The following is a 19,991-nucleotide window of genomic DNA, read 5'->3' as shown; positions in this document are numbered from 1 at the left end:
CAACTCACGTGATACCTCTCATTAGATGTCATGGGGAAGCAGACATAAATAAAAAGGAGATTAGCGTGGTGCAGTAACTTGCTGTGGCCACACATTGCACTGACAAAAGAAACAAACAAACCTCTGTCACTGGTTGTTGTGGCTCTGCTTGGAAAGTACCAATGTAATCATCCAAATTTTAAATAGTGAATAACAACATGTCAGTCTATGAACGGTTCAGGAGGCTTGAGATTGGATCTGTAAACCCCTCACATTAGTAGATAATCTGAGCCGAACAGCATGTTTTGAACAGGCACTGCACTAGTAAATGTTATGTGTAATGGATTCATTCTAAACTGACCTTTGAGGGACCAGATAGACCTGAGACTCCAAAATGGCAGATGCAATTGTATAAACTGTGTCCCATCATTTATTGAAGCAACACCGACATCTTTTCTTCTTTTCTTCTTCATTTTGCTGCAAATTAAACTAGCGGCAACTAAAAGTAGCCACTGCATGACCTGTAAGTCACCCCTTCTTAATAAAGTTTTGTGACACGTAAATGATTTTTGCTTTGAATCTTATGTTGTAACCGAGTACTTGGGCTGCATTTATGTCATATGGGATGGATGGTAGAACTGGGAAAGATTCCCATGTTTAAGACTTGTGAGCATTTACGTCATTGGATAACTCAAGATGGTTTTCTAATTGCACAGTTGGTTGTGTGAGTGTTAAGAATGCAGTAACTTGCATTAACGGGCCTTAGACTCTCAGACGCTGAGTCGGTTCAGTGCATCCTCTACAATGTCCAGCTCATGCCGGATGTCTTTCACCATACTGTTGATGCTGTCGGTGTCCTTCAGGACGTCCACACCCTGGGTGTACGGGTTGTAGTGTACTGTGAATGGACGCCGAATACTCTTGGCAAACTCCCTGTAAACACAGCACATTTATATCCATAAATATGTCATCATAAACAAAAACACTGATCTCCTTGGGAAAAACATTATTACAACTAAGCTAAGGTCCAGATGCTTGGGATGCCTATTGTCACAGCATGGAGACTACTTTTGCTATAATGCTGTTGGTAAAGAAATAGTTTGCCTGGAAATGCACTTATTCACTTTGTTTCCAGGAGTGAGATGAGAGGATCGACCACTCTCCTGTCTACGCTGAGTACAGAGCAAGGGTAGGCAGGTGATTAGCTGAGCCTAGCAGCTAGACTGGAACAATCCAAAGTTCAAAACAATGCCTGGAAACACTTCTGAAGTTCACTTTTACATCCATAACCAGCAATGTAAAAAGGACAATTAGTGGTTTTATGGGAGTTACATTGTGTCACTGTCTATTGGCGAAAAAAACAGCCGGGTACAGAATTTTGGAATGAGCCAGGCTAGCTGTTTCTGGGGGGGCGACACCCGTTCCGAAGGACCGCCATTCCGACGGTCCACCATTCCGACCGGGTTATGGTTAAGGTTAGGGTTTCAGGTTCGGAATGGCGACCTTTTTTCAAAAATAATTAAGGGCTGGCATTCCGAAACATGAAAGTGAATGTTCGGGATGGCGGCCCTTCGGAATGCCGCCCTGGACCCCTGTTTCTGCTCTGAATAGACAGCATCACTCACCAGCTAGCCAGCTGCCTGTCATCAGAGCAAATGATCACCAGTATGTCTCAGATAATCAATAAACCAAGAACAACATGGCCTTTGCGAAGAAGTGCGAGGTTGACCAGGAGAGCCGTTAGTTCTACTCTGACTGGACAGATCAGTTAGGTTTGATTTTACTGGACCATACCAACGCTAAGCCGACATGCTTAATCTGAATGCAGACAGTAGCTGTTAGCAAAGCAAGCTAAAGCGGCACGTCAAAACTAATCATGCTGCCAGTTGTAATGCCAACTACCCTACAAAATGACACACAAAATATGTTATATATGTCATATATGTTAATATCAAGCAGTCCATTTTTTACTATAAATAAATCAATGTCAGCACAAGAGAGCACAACAGCTGCATCATTGCACGTTTCATCGACCCTTGCTAAAGCTAACAAGCCATTTCCTGATGCTGGCTGATTAAAAAGTGTGCAATCGATGTGGCCGGTGAAGTTTGAAGTCATGATGAGGAGAACAAGAAAACAGTTGAGGAGCTATTAAAGCAGGTGCCGCTGTCAGCTAACGACAACCAGAAGAGCAGAGGTTTTATGGACACTATCAAGAACTCTACTTCTATCAAGGACCAGGACAGAAACAAACTCTCCAGTGTCCGTCTTGGACAGCGCCTCAGGACCGCCTCAACAGAATATGGGCCTGACATCACAAAGATTGCTGAACACAACAACAATAATAATTTAATTTTTATAGTACTTTTCAACAACACAGCTCAATTAAAAAAGAGAAATGAATGAAATGAGAGAAGTGCTACTAACATCAGCAAACTAGTTGGTAACATTTAAAACAACATAAAATAATATAAAGATAATGATTAGAAAAATATAAAAAATATGAAAAATAAATTAAAATAATAAAAATTACAACAACAACAACAATAAGAATAACGCTAATAATAATGATAATAATTATAATAATAATAATGATAATAAGAATAATGATAATAATGATAATAAGAATAATGATAATAATATCAGCAACAACAGCATCTGTACATAAAACAAGTTTCACTGATCCAATGAAAAAGCCTTGACTCGGCATGCTCGATATAATTTGGCCCTTGGGGAAATTAACTGGGGACCCTGCTCTGTACCTGCATGGAAGACAAGGATGCATGGAAAGTGATACTGATCGTTTCATCCACCTTTTAGAAGGAAAGTGAATAATACTCAAAATGTTGAACTTTTGCCTTAGATTGCCCTGCTGATTATTGGTCATCTGATAATATTACTACACTGCTGGGACATAAAAATTGTTCAGATAAGTTGCTAACTGAAACAAAGACGGTGTAAAAACATTCAGAGAATACAATAATAGCTACATGTGTTTACTCATTGGAACTCCACTGACCTCATTTTGTTCTTGGCTTCCTCAAAACTCTCGGACACAAAGTAAACTTCTTGGAAAGTAGTTATCAAGCACTCCTGGTTACAGGTCACCATGGGGTCAAATGGGAGGATATGAGGCTTGCCAGACAAAGCGTGCTAATAGAAGACAAACACGTCATATGGTCAGATTTACATTTTACTCACTAGACACATTAACATATTGAGAGAACGCCCTCCTTCATCTGGTTGGGCAAATAACATGGTTTTGACTAAGTGCATGCGAACGCTTTAACTGGGTCACAGTAACCTGGAAGAGCACACACACAGAATAAGAAGAAGAAGTGGTGAAAGCTAACAGCTGTCATAACTCAGCCAGTACTGGTTCGTTCATTTAAGTCAAGATCACAATTGTGTGATGTATAGATACTTTGCTTTATTTATATTCAACAGGTATGTGGTAACAAAGGATCTACAGTGTAGATAGAGGTATACAGCAGCTCCTGTGTCACCTTGAGTTCACTGATGGAGGAGAGGAGTCCAGCTCCATAGGCCCTGAGCCTGCCATCCTGCTTACACAGGCCAAACTCCACTGTGAAGAAATAGCACTGGAACAAAACAGGTTGTAACCTTAAATTAATCCTGTTCATACACAGCATGAGAATACAAGTCACAGATGTCACAACAGAACGTATGTGTGTTTGCATGTGTGGTAGGGATGTATCACTATATAAATATATATTGGACTAATTTGTGTGTCTGCTTTTAATGTATTCTTACTAGTTTCAATACTATCACTGGACCTCAGCTGCATGCTGGCAACAAGAGCATGCATGGTGCACCAGAGGCCTGCTGCACCTACAGGTTCAACAGGTGGAGGCTAGAATAAGAAAACACTAAGTCCAAACTGAGTATTTGGACTTCTTTCCTGGTTTCTTTTCTTGCCTGATCCACAATTATTGTACTGACTAGGAGGTCATATCGCTGGTCGAGTGATAACAGTAGTCTGCATAATAACTTTTATTAAAACGCCAAATTAATACTAATATTTGGAGCTATAATTGTAATCTTACATGGTGTAGTAACTTTGCATGAAAGGCTTTTTATTTCTCTTCTGTGGCACCAAACACAACACAGACCTGTCAATAACTATTACACTGTAACCTGTGCTTATCTGGACACTATATGGTGACTAGAGTAACGTAACTGCTCCTAATACCATGAAGCACTTTTCTGTGACTGCAGCAACATACTGGTGACTTCTTACTTCTCTCACTTCCCACAACAAACCAGTTACACTCACATTGAACCATTACCCAAAAAGCCACCTTTCTTAAAGGGGAGCCTTGTTCCAGTCACACAAGTGTCAGACGCCATTACATTATTATTGCAACTGATCCTTGAACCAGGACATAGATGAAATGTAATGACAAAAACATATCCACCTCTTTAGTTTCTACGGTATTGTGTGTGTGTGTGTGTGTGTGTGTGTGTGTGTGTGTGTGTATTTTCTCACTGTGGCCAGTTTCTGTACAGCATCATCTGAAGCTCCAAGCGATGCCAAACCAATCTCTTGGGAGAACTGGGCGAAACTGGGCTCAGCAAGCAGAGGAACGTGACCCAGTAGCTCATGGCATGTGTCTCTGCACACACACACACACACACACACACACACACCGACACACACACACACACACACACACAGACAGACACACACACACACACACACACACACACACACACACACACACACACACACACACACAGTTGTGAAAAGGTGAACACAACTATTGTTTCAATAAAAGACTGACAATCAAACAAACAGTATGACAGTGGAAGTCATGAGTGAAGGTGTGTACTCACGGTTCAGGTGTGTACAAAGGCTCGGAGCTGTGGCGGACATACTGAGTGCAGTGGAATACTCTGAAGGCCAGGCCTGCTAGGAAGTCTCTGGGGGAGAGATACCCTGCTACTGGCCGAATGATGAAGCCTGAGTGCTCTAGACACACACACACACACACACACACACACACACACACACACACACACACACACACAGATTTTGTGGCGCTGACATTCTTGTCATCCTCATCCTTGTCATTAGATAAACTGCTGCTGCAGTTTGTATCACATTATTTGCTGAGCCAAACCGGCTTATGTTGCAACAGTTACCCTTGAGGAAGTGTGAGACGTCCTCCAGCTGGGGGATGTTGTCTTCGCTGTAGTTACAGTATTTGGTCAGCAGAGGGAGGTTCCTCAGATACTCCTTGCAGGCATGGCTGGGGTACAGCTTGTTGAGCTCCCTGTACACCACGCCCCAGGTACGCACCTCCTCTGCTGTAAAGTCTATGCGATGGATAGGATCGCCACTGACCAACGGAAATAGTAAGTAAGTCAGTTTAATTTATAAAGCATCAATGAGTCTCATGACACTTTTCAGTTGGAGTATTTAACTAGTTAATTAAAGTTTGTCACAGGTAACAATCAAGAGTTTTTCAGTATCGAGTGTTTGATGATTCAGAAATTAAACTGACGTGACTTGATGTAGACAGAGGATGCATCAGTCTGTTGGAGTTTGTTGGAACGATGGAAAAGCTCATCATCTCACAACAGTGTTGCATCACATACAGCGCTGTTCCACCTTCTCTCCTCACAACAGAGTGTTTTTAATGTGAAATGTTGTGTTTTTCTGAAATGTCAGATTTCGTGAGATGTTTTTTGTAAAACAGGAGTTTGTTTTCTGAAACTTTTCTAGAATGTTGTTGTGTTTTGACCCTCAGGGCTACCATACATCACAATTAAATAAACAATGGGACTTACTGTTTGTAGCTCATAGCCAAATCAGCAAAATATTTTCTTCTCTTACGATATATGTTGTCTTTAAATCCCTGCAAAAACAGTACAGTCACAGTATCAGATTACATTGTCACAGATCCTCATTATAAAAGTGAAGAAAAGACATCTGGGCTTTTAGACAATCAACAAAAGAGATACAGTTGATGGCAAAAATATTGCCACCCTTGCACATTCAAAGAAAAACTCACAGTTGTCTGTAGTTGAACTGTAGTTGAAATTGTAGTATATTATTAGACTTGTGGAGTATCTGCTCTCAAACTTCTAATAGTACGCTAACTTACCTAACCTGTTCCCTTTAATAAGGGATGCACTGTGAGGAAGAAGAAGAAACAGCCACTCAACCAACTCTCTGCTCTTTATTCCATAGTCTGGAGGATTTGGCCTTAAGTTGTGTTCTGGCCGACACATCTGGGTGAACCTAGTGACCAACCACGAACTAGTGTTCAGGCTGAGACTATTTCTGTTATCTCCATTACAATATTAATTACTGGCCTATTAAATAAACTAATACTAATACCACAGCCGTGGTAAAAGGCTCCCCTCCCAGGTCTGGCTCCAGGGGAGGGCCCCGGTGTCCCCATGCCGGGCGAGGTACTCTGTCCCTGTTGCTGCGATTCATCAGGTCTTCAAATTGCTCTTTGTCTTTTCCCTCCCCTGAGACCAGTTTGCCTTAGGAGACCCTGCCAGGAGTGCATGGGTTTTTACACTCTGATTAAATATCTGTTGCACAGCCTTTGGAGAAAATAACTGCTATCAAGTTCTTGCTAGAGACATCGGTGAGGTTCTTACCCCTCTCTGCTGACAGTTTGGCCCACTATTCTTTTGTAAACTCCTCCGGTTCTCACAGATTTAAAGGCTGCAGTTTTCAGATCTCTTCACAGGGATCAAATAAGATTTAGATGTGGACTCATTGCTGGCCACTTTGAAACACACAGAGTTTAGATTTGAACCATTTCTGTCTGCATTTTAATGTGTGTTCTGGGCTGTTGTCTTGCTGGAGGACCCATGACCTTTAGAGACCGTTGTGACACTGCTTGGAACAGCACACTCCAAATTACCTCGATTATCTCCTGATTTCATTTGATGATGCCAGGCACAGATTCAAGGTAGACGGGATCAGAGGCAGCAAAGCAACACCAGAACACCAGACTGCTAATGTTATTTTCTTTGAAGGCTTCATTTTTTTACCTGCAAACATTGAGTTGATACAATTTACCAAAGAATTCTCATTTGCTCTGCCCACAGGACATTCTCCCAGAAGGTGTGTTTTGGCAAAGGCTTGCTTGTGTGTCTCTCCATCTCAGTCCCACTGAGTCTCCAACCATAAAACCCTCGGAGAACACACTGAGCTGGCAACAGATGTGTGAGTTGAAAATGTTGTACCTCGTGTCTGAAGGTCAGCTTCAATCAGTTTGCAATTGTCTGAGGTCCTTCTCTCCTTTAATATTATCCATTAGCCATATTTTGATTGCCATGTTGAATAAGTTAGGATCCAATATTTTTTTTCAATTTGTTTTGTTCGTCTGCGACCCAAATAAATACCTATGTAATGATACCATACACTTCTAAGCATAGGCAACTGGACTTGTTTCAGTTTCTTGGAGACGTTTCACCTCTCATCCAAGAGGCTTCTTCAATATTGTATGCCATGCAATATTTGTATGTTATACATATATACAAATACAGCGTATCAATATACAATATTTTCTGTGATATTGTGTTTTATAAATATAATATATATATAATATAAAAAATGCAAGGGTGCCAATATTTGCAGCCACTCTGTAACAGCTGTGTCTGTCCTACTCACCGGATGATCTGCATCTAATTCACAGCCATACATCAAAACCCTGTTCACACACAAATCCAAATCAGAGATCTTCTTAGGGAACCAGGGCACATTCACCAGATCTGAAATACAATTCAGGTTCAGTTCAGTTCATTAAAAATAAAATAAGTTCTGCTTTTCCACAAAATCACAATTTAACAGTTATAAAAACAGCCTTGTGAATTAGATTTGAACCATATATGCTATTAATGTTGGTGCTTGTGGACGGGCCTAGATGATAGTATTTACTGCTATATCTTTATTTACATGAATAAAGAAATTCTATTATCATACATCAGGTAAGTCCAAAGGAAAGTATGGCCTACCATCATCAGGTAGAGTGGGGATGTCAGATGGAGTAATCTCAACAATATCGGCATGTGTCCTCAGTAGCTGAGTCAGCTCCTTGAGCTGTGCATGGTCAGAGTCACAATCCACAAAGATCTCAAAGTCTGAATCCCTTCGTTTGGACTTGCGAGACTCAATATGAATGAGGTTGACATGTTTTTCCTGCACATACAAAATATACAAGATGAACAAAACATGTGAAAAAGCTTCCACAATCAAAAGCATAAGGAGAAGATAATGCCCCCCCATTTCAGCAGTTTGGTTATAGATGACTAAACATGCTTTTAAAACTTTAAATGAAACACCCACCTGGAAAAGCTTAAGTGCCTTGACAAGACCACCCACTTCATTTTTCAGTGAGAATATGATTGTTGCAACACTTCTTCTAGAGCTGCTGGGCCTTCCAGTGGAGACGCTCCTGTTGTCCTGGTTCTCATCAATTTTATTGAATGTCGCCTTATTCAAACAACAATCATACATTTAGTAGGTATCAATGATTTCCTTTGGCCTGAAATAAATCAACAAACATGTCCTCAACACTGATTGACTAACAGACACACTAAGCAGCAAGATAAAGGTGCTACAGACGCACGCTGGCTAAAACAACTGCAGAGTGTCTTTGGGCCCAGACACATGAAACCGACATCGTAGAACAAGTGGACAAATGCTGAGCGTTGCTTCAGCTCATGTCTCCTGTATGTCAGCCAGAAAGCTGCACTTGAACACACTACAAATAATACAGCCAGGGACAACTAGCTCATACACGCTGCACCCGCATGAGAGGAAATACCTCCATACCACCGGGGGGCGGTAGTTTGAATCCCTCATTCGAAAAGGGAAACTGGAACTGTGGCTCTACAAACCACTGTAAAGCAGCAGATCTTTCACACCACTCACTAACATAGTCACTTCTAATCAACAATGTTTCTGATGAAATGTTGTAAATGACACTGGCTGAAGGACTGAGAGCTAAACACACAAAGACTTTTCAAAATGTATTTCTCTCTTGTCTCCTGCACAGACGTGAGGGTCCATCCCAGGAGTTGCTTGTCTCAACGAGGCACGGTAAGATGGAAAAGTAAATCTGCACAATTTAGCCAAAAAGCCACAGACAAGGTCTGACATGTGCCTGCAGTGTGGGACACACTGCACAGACCACAGACACTCACTGGCAGCACAGAGACATTGTGTGTTAGGGCCCTTAAACCTGCTTTGCTACTTGAAGCAGCAGCAACGATCTGAGATGGTTTTATGTAGCTCTTCTTTGTGGTTTATCCCTCTGAGAGAAAAATGTGGCAAAACTGTGGTCACAAGCTAGTTGCCTGTCTGGCGTTTGGTGCTGGGTAGGTAGTGTACAGAGAGCTGTTCACTTAACACAGTTGCCTGTTAAAGCTGGAATAGACCCTCCATAGAGCTGAGAGGAGCTGCTGACATCATGATGGTTCTGTGTGGTTTGTCTATGACTCCTTTCACATACACACATCAGAATTTGTTAAAATTCTGGCCATATCTTAAATTATTCCTTTAATATACAATTCTATAACAGCTGAACAATTTAGTAATTCAGAGTACTATTACTGTTTGAAAACTTGAATTGAATAGTAGCATACTTGGACTGTGAGTGACGGAGACGCCTGTTGAGGTTGACTTTGTGTTGAAACTGTTGTTTGTTTGCCAATAACTTTTAATATGCCAGGCATGGCCTGGCATGGTTGTAGGTGGGCCTTCTGGGCCTCAGCCCACACACTTATACACACTTCTACAACTGGCCCACCCTAAATGACCAGGAGAACATACATACAGTACCTGCCAACACTCCCAATCGTCACAGGAGTCTCACTATTTTTAACCCTTACTCCCAGTGCTCCTGATTCGTAATCTCTCCCGCTAATCTCCAAATTTCATACAGAGATACAAATCGATTGAGAGTGTCTCAGTTTCTGTGTGGGATATCTGCTGGGTATGTGGCAACCCAACCCAAAGAGGCAGAGATGAACGTGCACAAACGACCCTGCCTGTGCAGCCCCCCCCTATGCTCAGTTTGCTACTGAGAATGGATGAAACGTCCCAAGAAGAAGAAATAAGCTTTCAAATTCCACTCAGCTCGGTGCAAGACTTTCTCCTTTATTAACATTTGCCCCTGTCACACTTGCTCGTCCTCCATGTGGCAGCCTTCAGTCCTGAATCAGTATTCTTCCTCATCTTCTTTTTGAGAGGTCTCACACACCTTTTTTTATGATGTAAACTTTAGATGTTGACTTTTAATCCCTTTCCATAGACTAGAAGGACTTAGAAAACAATGTAGGCTAGTCAAGACGGGAGGTAGAGAGGATTTTGCTTTAAAAGCCTTTTCAGACCATTTCTATTGAGACGACTTATGAACTGTCACTATGAAGTGTGCTGCTCTCTTGTTTGTTAAAAGTGAATCCTGCTCATCCAGCAGCTGATCGCTCTCTTTCTCTTTCTGCGATCAACTTAAAAACATGGTTATCCAGTCAGATCGGGTCGACACAATATGCAGCAAAAGATCATTGTAATAGTTGGGATGTTTCATTTTCGAATGATGCGAGCAATATACTCCCGTGTGCCGCTTGTTATAAATATAAACTCTCACCGGTAAATGAAAAGTTATCTCGGCACTGAACATGTTTTAGAAAAAGAGTTAATAGTGTCATTATCACACAGAAGTGTGGAAGTGACCCTCCACAGCACAATATCATCTCTGTTTGAGCAAGACTGGAAACTGTCCAAAGAAGGAAACATTATTATCATATGTAGCCTATAAATGAGGCCCAGACAAAATTAGCGTTCACCCCCCAAAATTGAAATCCTGGCGCCATACCTGATACATACTATAGTGTTTCCCACAGGATGTTTACTTGTCAGGCAGGGGGAGGACGACCTGGTAATGATACTCAAAAATCAACTATCTTTCTATGTACAAGCTTGAAGAGTTTGCCTACATCAACATTACATACTGTTGTTTTACTTGTCCTCCTTAATGCACACACACTGGCTTGCCTCGCCTTTCTTCTCTCTCTCCTTTCTGTTTCCAGCAGCGTTTTCCATTTTTCTTCATCAGCAGTAAGTTTTATAAAGACAAACACACCTTGCCTGTAGGATTTTTTCACACGCGATTCCGTTGGACTTACAGCAGGCGAGCCACGTGTGGAGGAAGCTTGTTGCTAATTATATGGCCGATCAAGACCAACATGCACCGAACCAACGACCAGGTGCACTTACAGTAAGTAGGCCTACATTAAAGGTGCACTGTGTAGTTTTGGCAAAGCAATTCAAACTTTCCATCACTGAATAAACCAGCTGTTCTCAGAGGAAAATAAAGTCCCAGAACACTGTTTGAAGCTAGAAAGGTGGCAGGGTCTGCCACATAAACAAAATAAAACAGTATAAATTGTGGAGTCAGTTAGTTTATTCAGTCATGAAAATGAAGAGAGTTTTTTTATTTAGTTTGTTTTGGCATAAAAAAAAAAATCAGTCATCTTCTGATACAAACTACATAGTGCACCTTTAAACAGGAGCGGTCACATCACAGTCAGTGATGCAACACCAGAGGCCCCCTCTCTCTGCTCAGCATGTGTCATTGACTCACTCGCAGATGCTGTCGTTCTCTCAGATCAATTTTGAAACATCCTGTTGTACAAAGCTGAAATGAGTCGCCAAATATACTTGAGCGGGCGTTATTATACGTAGGTGGCCCGCCTACGTAAAGTCTATCTGGGGGAAACACTGTACTGTTCAGCTGGTGATAGGATATAAATGATTTGCTATGGTGCTCGATATAAACTGAATGCTTTGAGAACTGAAACAGCATTTCAGAAAATATGTTAAAGCAATTGAGGCAAAGAGTATCTGGAAGGAATTATGATTAGTATGTAGGTATATGCTATGATGGCCGGAAGGATGCACAACCGACATTTTCTCTCATAACACACAACATGAGTAGACTGAGAAGTCTCCTCCATTACAAAAGACAAGTGTTAGCTCTGTAATCAGCTGCTGGATGGAAAGACACGACACAAGCTTCAGGCCCATTCAGGCAGCCTGTCTACGGCTGTATGTGAGGAGCTGCCCCTTCAACTCTGCTGGTTTAAATAATTCAATTTAATCAGTCGAAGTTGAAGCAAGTGAGTCAGAGTTCTCTTACAACAGAAGGTGTCTGATGTTATTTTTCTAAATTATAGGGTTTTTATACCTTTTCTGCTGTCCCTGTTGGACATCCTCTGTCAGATTACTTGTAATTACAAGGTTGCTAAATGGAGGAACAGATGGCATGACTGGCTTTGTGACCTTTGCAGGTGACAATGTAATATGAATTTCTTGTGAATTTAAAGCACAGATCCTGAACCAGTGTTTCCCAATCGTGCTATGCAAACAGCCACCTGTGTCCGCTTGTCCTCCTTGGTATCTTTCATCACTTCACCTTTTACTGATCCCCTTAACATTTTAGAAGCATTTCTGTTACACTTGTAGAAAATCTCCTGACAGACATCAAAAAATCTCATTCTCTGACAAAAAATGGCTTTGGAGGGACGCCTATAAGGAGGAAGTGTAATGGTTTGTATACTTTCTAGTTTTCTCTCTCTGGTTTCTCCAACGTTACCAACTCCAACTTTAAGTTCACATGTAGATTCAACATATTCGCTTTGAATCTGCAGTGTGGAAATTGTCTCCGCCTTGTGGCAATTAGCAGAATTACAAAAAACACGGTTGATGCATCTTTCGTAATGTGTACCGACAGGTGAACTCACTCCCATCCCCTCAACTCATTGCACTCTTTAAAGGGTATTAATGAAACTCACAGTTAATGAGGGCACAAAGGTGAGCACAGGAGCTGCAAGGATAAACACAACAGTCTTTATCTGCTTCATTTATTTTTGATGGAAATGTGATAGAAATGTATTAACAATGACAAACAAGTGTGTGTGTGTGTGTGTGTGTGTGTGTGTGTGTGTGTGTGTGTGTGTGTGTGTGTGTGTGTGTGTGTGTGTGTGCTTACTTGCAGACTGCTCTAACTTCACAAGCTCGAGGATGTGTACATTTTATGATGCACTGCATGATTATCAACGAGGGACAGCAACAGTACAGACTGAACAATAGATCGACACCTGCTGTCTCTGACCCCACTTTAAATTTTGCTGTTTTATTTCAGCTTTACTGATTATTTTGGACGTCAGCCTGTTGACTCAGGCGCTATCATGGTGCTTTGTGAACGTGGCTACTCCCAGTCTGGGGAGGTGTTGGACTAATGTTGTATTGAGAGATGGTCAAGACAAACTGTGTGAACGTTAAGCCTAGTTCAAAGTCAACTGGTTTCTTGATTATTGTTAATCTCTGCTGTGTAGCATAATTAAAGTTGCTTAATTTTCTTCCTCAACAGACATTTCCAAATCAAGAGCTGATGGACCAGTCCAGCCACACCTGAAACTCTTTCCCAGGACACTCCTGGGCAACAGGCGAAGAAACTTCCAAGCCTCGTGGTACATTACACACTCATGGCTAGAACACTCTGTGTACTGTTACACAAACAAGTGAGTTGACTTTTTCAGTGCTCGCTCAGAGGGCAGGTCACAGGGTCTTTGAAACAGACCGCAGATGTAAAAGTTGAGACCACTTCTACTTATGTCAATGGAAACGATGTATCTGTTGTCAGAGCTACTGTGATCACTCTCAAATGTTTTTGAAGCTTTGTGAGATGTGACATTTATTCTGAAACATGAATTATAGGTTATATGTTGATCGTGATGTATTGGTTACATACTGCATGGTGTAATCAGACTTTGATAAAAAAAACAAAACTCATTTTAACTATGCATCTGTCTGTGTCTCTGTGTCCTTGATGATACAGTGATAGAGAATGAGCTCATAGTGCTGCTGAGCTGAACATCTGCTCTCAGATCAGTAGTAATGCTCTAACTGCCAGGATTTCTAGGAAGGACACCTCGGCTGCAGAGTGCCTGTCCACCTGCCTCTGGTGAATAACTGTTGTGTTCAAATAATAAACTTACTACAGCGGTATGAACCCAAAATAAGATCAGATTGCTGTGATGTAATTTCAATAAATGGATCAAAATGATGCATAAATAACTACATTATGATGTTTTGAAAAGTATGAATAGATGTTTTGTCAGGTCTCTTTGTTTGTTTTCTGTAAGGACGTCAGGACGATCAGGCTCTCCTTCACACGTCCTGCCCTGCAGCTTAGCTCGATCAACCAAGGACCAAACTTTCACCAAGGAAACATACACCGACATGCCCCGCCAGCCGGCTCAGATAAAAAGGAGCATTTCTGATACTTTTCTGCCTTTTACAATACTATTAACAACATATAAAAATAGGTTGACCTTACTTTTACTACAAAAAGAATGACTACATATGAATTCAGTTGGACAGGTTATATCAAGTTAACATCTACTTAAAACTATTGCAAAAAAATGTGCACTCTCCTCATAGGTGAGGCTTTTCACATAACACTGAACACAAGCATCATGAGTGTGACTTACTTCATTGTTGAGCTGCTTCTCCTCATAAGCAGAGTTTACTGAGTCGCAAGACCTTCCTCTGCATGGCCCCTGTTCGTCGGATTTCTTGGCATACATGCCTCGATCAGTAGTAGAAATGTAATGAGCTATATAATTATTGCTCAGTGAAGTTGTTTGTTCTTCACTAGCTACCGCTAAGTTTGAAACTAGTTGAAATGAAGCTAGTCTCTCCCAGCAGTTGAAGACTTAAGATCAACTACAGTACAAGTTTCCATGTGCACTGTCACCCAGAGCTAAATGCTGTGGTATTTATGAAGCTGTAGTGGAAGGGAGGGTGCATGGTGAGAGGGAGAAGCCATTTCTTACAGCAGGAGGGAGATTAGGAAGGGTCACAATTAACATCACGTGGCCTGACATGCACACCACAGAACGAGCTGTAATATAACTGACTCACAACCAGCCATGGAGTACTTATTCAGTTATCTGTCAGTATATTGAGAATATAGAATATAGGCTTTACGTGTTTAAAGGCCGCTCCTTTTCCAAATGATGAGCTTCAGAGGAAATAAAACAGACACAAACAAAAAAAACCTTCAGCAACAATTCATGAACATCAAACATAAAACCAACCATTCAAGGAAGGTAAAAAAAAGTAACAGTATTAAGAAAATGTGCTAACAGAAAGTGTCACAATGAAATTCATCTTTGAGTTGTTGCAAAGTGGTTACCAACTTCAGTGTGAATTAAAAGGGACACTTTGCTCGTGGCCCCCAAAAATCACTGAGCAGCTCTCATAGGAACAAACGTTGCTCCGCCTCAGACGCTGTATCCAGAGTTCCCTTGTTAGATCCATGCCATGTAGATACCGGTGCAGATATGTGCCGATGATTTTTTATCCTTATTTTTCTTTAAAAAAAATTTAATGTATATATTTTATAAGCTTTAAAGATTTTTTCACCTTTTTTCAACAAACCAAAGAGGGGGAAAAGACAAAAAACAACAAAAACTAAAACGATGTAGGTTACCCCAGAATTCAAACAAACCCATCAACGCACCCACACAGGTAGCTGTCAATTAAGTAAAATTCTGTTGGACAGTAATTTTACTGTAAAACTACAGTAAAACACAGGCAGGTTGTTAAAATCTGAATATGGAAGATTGCCATTTAATAGTAAGACGATCAAGTGAGAATAACAAAAATATAGCACACAAAAGTCTGCTTGTGGATCACCACAACACTTACATCCTGAGTCAAGACCTGGAAATATTTGAGCTAAACTGCTTTTACAAAAGTGTTCACCTTATCTTTATGCATACATTTCAAAGTCCTCAGCTATGCTCAACATGAATGTTAAGGGAAAAGAAAGTCAATAAGAGTATTTGTAAGTATTATAAATTCTATGTTTTAACCTTATTCAGGCATTATAAAATACATCTAATGTATTATTTGTTTTAATGTCCAACACCTTTCAGGAAGGATGCTAGCCTATACTGTACACCAAGTGAGTTATTGATTAACTTTCTCTCTCACACATAGTGCACACACACACACACACACACACACACACACACACACACACACACACACTATATCTAAAACCACAGTACGGTCTACACACATTAACAATTGTTCTAATTATAATCAACAAAACAGACAGCAGTGAACTCTGTGTGTGGGGACTAGCACCATTTCACTTGTTTAATTTCATATTATCCACTCAGAACCAGTTAAACGTCTGTGAAAGTTAAATGTCCAATACTATTATCATTTTCATGTTGAAGTTGTGATAAAATGGCATTTTAATTTTCATATTGTCCTCAAAGAGCATGATGAATTGTAAATGTAAATGAAATACACTGGGGGGCAGTTTGCTTATTATATTTTATTGTCCACAGTAGAACAGGTGAGGTCTTTGTAAATTAAATGTCAAATAGCTTTTCTATTTTCATTTTGATATACCCATTTCACGCCCATATGTAGGTATGTGATATTATAAATTATAATGCTATTGTGGCATTACATTTAAATTTTCCAGTTTGCATTATCATTTTTAATAAAGTCCCCCATGGGCTCTGATAGACAGGACTGATCCACTCCTGGTCTTCTTAACAGTCAGATCTGTATATCGAGAATTGAGCTGGCGGTATTTCTGACATTAACAAACAAACCAAAAAAACATGATCTGAGTAACCAGGGCGTGATGTGACAACTAGCCTGTCACTGCCGGCTTCATTCATTCTGCAAACTCTGACTTAACGGGCATTCTTCTTTGCTATCTCATGAAATTCTTTTGGTTTTATACCAGTATTTCTTTTGGCATTCCAAACATGTCCAGACATAGTGTATGTCTTAGAGTAGGATGTGCATAAAAACACAGAACAAATCGAATTAATTCAATAAGCAACAGTGCATTTTTTGGCCACCTCTCAAATTCATACATAAAACAAGTGGGGGACAGCATATCACCAGAGTACCTGCTACCTGTAGCTGCAGTTAGTTAGTTAGCTCAGTTAGCCATGCAGCTAGCTGTCCTACTGGAAGCTCAGAGTGGTACTTTGAAGGCGAACAGGCCGGGGCTAGCTGGTTAGATGCTAATTTTAGCAGATATCTGCAACACAGCGCGTATACGTCTTTGATATATTGACAACACTAGAATTTCTTCACATTCTGTTGATCATTTTTGTTAATGTGGTTTCTGATGTTTTATTTGTAAAAAGTGTATAAACTGCACCTTTAACCTGTAACTAACCGGTTCAATTATCTTCAAGCACTGAACGATGGAGCGCGCTGGACTGCATCTCCCAGTCAGCACTGACGAAGCTGCAGGTAGATGTGAAGTTGACTCAAGTTTTTGAGAGCTTTCCAGCTGTCCTTGTAAAAGCTAAGGTTAGCTTGTCTGCCGTGGCTATATTGAGTTTCAGCTCATCATTCTTCTTCTCAAAGTGCTCTTCCATATTTGTAGTCCCGGTGTGATAAGGTACTTGAGGTAACATTCTCTTTGAATCCCTAACCCTCTACCACACTGATTGACAGCCAATCGGCGGCGCAGTGAATGATCCTTGGACATGGCACAGGGTTTTTGGTCTTGATGTGGTACAGCATAGTGCCGTTGTTCTACTAAACTGACATGTAGCATCTCACATTTTAACTTACATTTGACTTTGTTCCTGGAGATGTTCCCATACTGAGCTTCTTTTAGCACGCTTCATATTTGACCTCAGACTGCTCTAGGGAAGCCATTAACAGTGTGTCTGTGTGCAAATGATCCTATAGCTCAACATACGTAACCAGTCAAAAATATACCTTTCAGTTATTCATGGCAGTGAGAAGGCATCCCTAGGTAAATGTAACAACTGCACACTGTTCACTGAAAGAATTCATATTGCACGAGCAGAAAAGAGTGAGCTGTTTACGTGTGTTACATTAGCTAACCGCAGGAAGCTAGCCTGTGTTACTAAAACCAATGAACAATTACCATACTGCATAAACAGGAAGGTTTACCCGAGGAATGACTTTGGATTATTTGATTTATTGCATAAGCATATTCATGTATGTATATATTTATTTAATATTGACTGAAATGGTAAGGACGTTAGACCGCCTTTTATAACTCTTCTTTAACTGTCTTCACCCGCTGCTGAGAGAAAACTGGTCAGAATGGTCAAGAAGAAAATAATGATAATTTTATAGAAAGGAATCCCAGATCTATGTTTCTGTCAACAGTGGATGAGAAAGAAATGATAGATATTGTTAATAATGTAAAAACAAGATGTCTGCTGACTTTAACGAAATACACATGACAGTAGTGAAAGGGGTTATTGATGGGATTTCAAAACCACTAACATACACCCGCAGCTTGTCATTACAAACCAGTACATTTCCAAACAAAATGAAAATAGCAAAAGTCATACCACTGTACAAAACTGAGAACAGACACCACTTCACAAATTACACACCTGTTTCTTTACTTCCATAATTCTCCAAAATTCTGGAAAGTTTTTAATGACAGACTGGACAAATGTATTGACAGTCAATATGGATTCAGACCAGGAAATCACAACCTCCATAGATCATAAAGAACATGCTGTTGGGGTATTTCTAGACCTTAAAGAAACATTTGACAATCAATTGTGAAATACTGATTAGTAAACTGGAACGATATGGCATCAGGGGCATGGTGTTGGATTGGGTAAGAAGTTATCTAAGTGGCAGCAACAATTTGTGAAGTTGGGAGAGTTTTCTTCATCGTGTTTGGACATTGCTTGCGGCGTCCCCCAGGGGCCAGTGTTGGGTCCCAAACTGTTTATTTTCTACCTTAATGAGGTATGTATAGTATCCAAAATACTGAAGCTTGTGTTATTGGATGATGATGATTACAAATAGTTTTCGTTCAGGTGCGAATCTACTACAATTATTACAGGTTATCACTACAGAAATCGGAAAATTAAAAAAGTGTTAGATAGAAATCAAATTTGAATAAAATAAACAAAACAAGGCAAATAAAAAAAAAAAATAGATTATAAATATATAAAAAATTATAAGGCAAATACTCAAGTACAGATATAAATAGATGGTGTCATCATTGAAAGAGTTAATGGGCACAAATTCCTTGGGGTGACAATAAATGACAGAATCAGCTGGAAAGCTAATAAAAAATTCCAAACAGTACTTTTACTGTTCACTGGTTTTACCTTATTTAAAGTTATTGTGTGGAGGTTTGGGGCAACACATACAAAAGTTCACTGCAGTCACTCTCTACTAAACTAAATCCAAAAATTCTGGCCATATGTACAACACTCAAACGTTTTTCTGTATCAGTTCCTGGTTTAAAACTGTGGAACAGTTTGAATTTGAAGACATGTCCAATGAGTTTCACACGGTACAGTGATGCAGAAGGGCTTTAAAATTCATCAGGGGATTATGATGGTTTTTGTATTGTTTGTTTATTTATTTATGTTTGCAGAAAGGAAAGTGGGTAATGTATATATGTGTAAATATGTAGATATGTATGTATGGGAATTATGTTTATAAAGTTTATTTATAAAGTTTATTATAAATGTATTAATACATGTGTGTGTGTGTGTGTTGCAGGAATTGTGGAGTCATCAAGTCATCTCCATGCCATGTATTTGTTCTGCTCAGTCACTGAACCAGGTGCATTCGCTAATTAACTCACCTTCCTGGCTGAAGAGCTGTGCTGATTGGACTCAGCTGGTTTAGTGCATGGACAGAACAAATACATGGCATGGAGATGACTTGATGACTCCACAATTCCCACCTCTGGTGTGTTGTAGTATTATTCTGTGGGGCTGTTTTGCTGTCAGTGGATCTGCTGCTCTAAAGAAACTAAATGGAATAAAACCTAAAACCTAAAATCATCAGCAGAAGATTGGCTCTTGGGTGCAGTGAAGAAGAAGTGGTAAAGGAATGGATCAATCAGGCTAGAATTGAAGTTTTGGAATGGTCTTCACAAAGTCCTGACTTG

At 40.2% G+C, this 19,991-nt stretch overlaps 1 protein-coding gene across 1 annotated transcript; it reads right to left on the bottom strand.

Moving 5' to 3' along the window:
- Positions 1-749: 749 nt before the first annotated feature.
- LOC311267279 (tryptophan 5-hydroxylase 1-like) lies at positions 750-14,622 on the bottom strand (the record flags this gene model as incomplete). The annotated part of the gene is made up of 11 exons (XM_084370251.1): positions 750-912; positions 2,999-3,132; positions 3,486-3,581; positions 4,490-4,616; positions 4,837-4,972; positions 5,146-5,342; positions 5,794-5,861; positions 7,640-7,740; positions 7,984-8,167; positions 8,315-8,461; positions 14,527-14,622. 11 exons carry the CDS (start codon positions 14,620-14,622, stop codon positions 750-752), a joined length of 1,449 nt encoding a protein of 482 aa, XP_084226377.1.
- Positions 14,623-19,991: the final 5,369 nt, after the last annotated feature.

Source organism: Pagrus pagrus (assembly GCF_965226575.1).
Source record: "Pagrus pagrus genome assembly, chromosome: 1".
Lineage (NCBI taxonomy): Eukaryota > Metazoa > Chordata > Actinopteri > Spariformes > Sparidae > Pagrus > Pagrus pagrus.
This window is presented reverse-complemented; position numbering and strand designations above follow the sequence as displayed.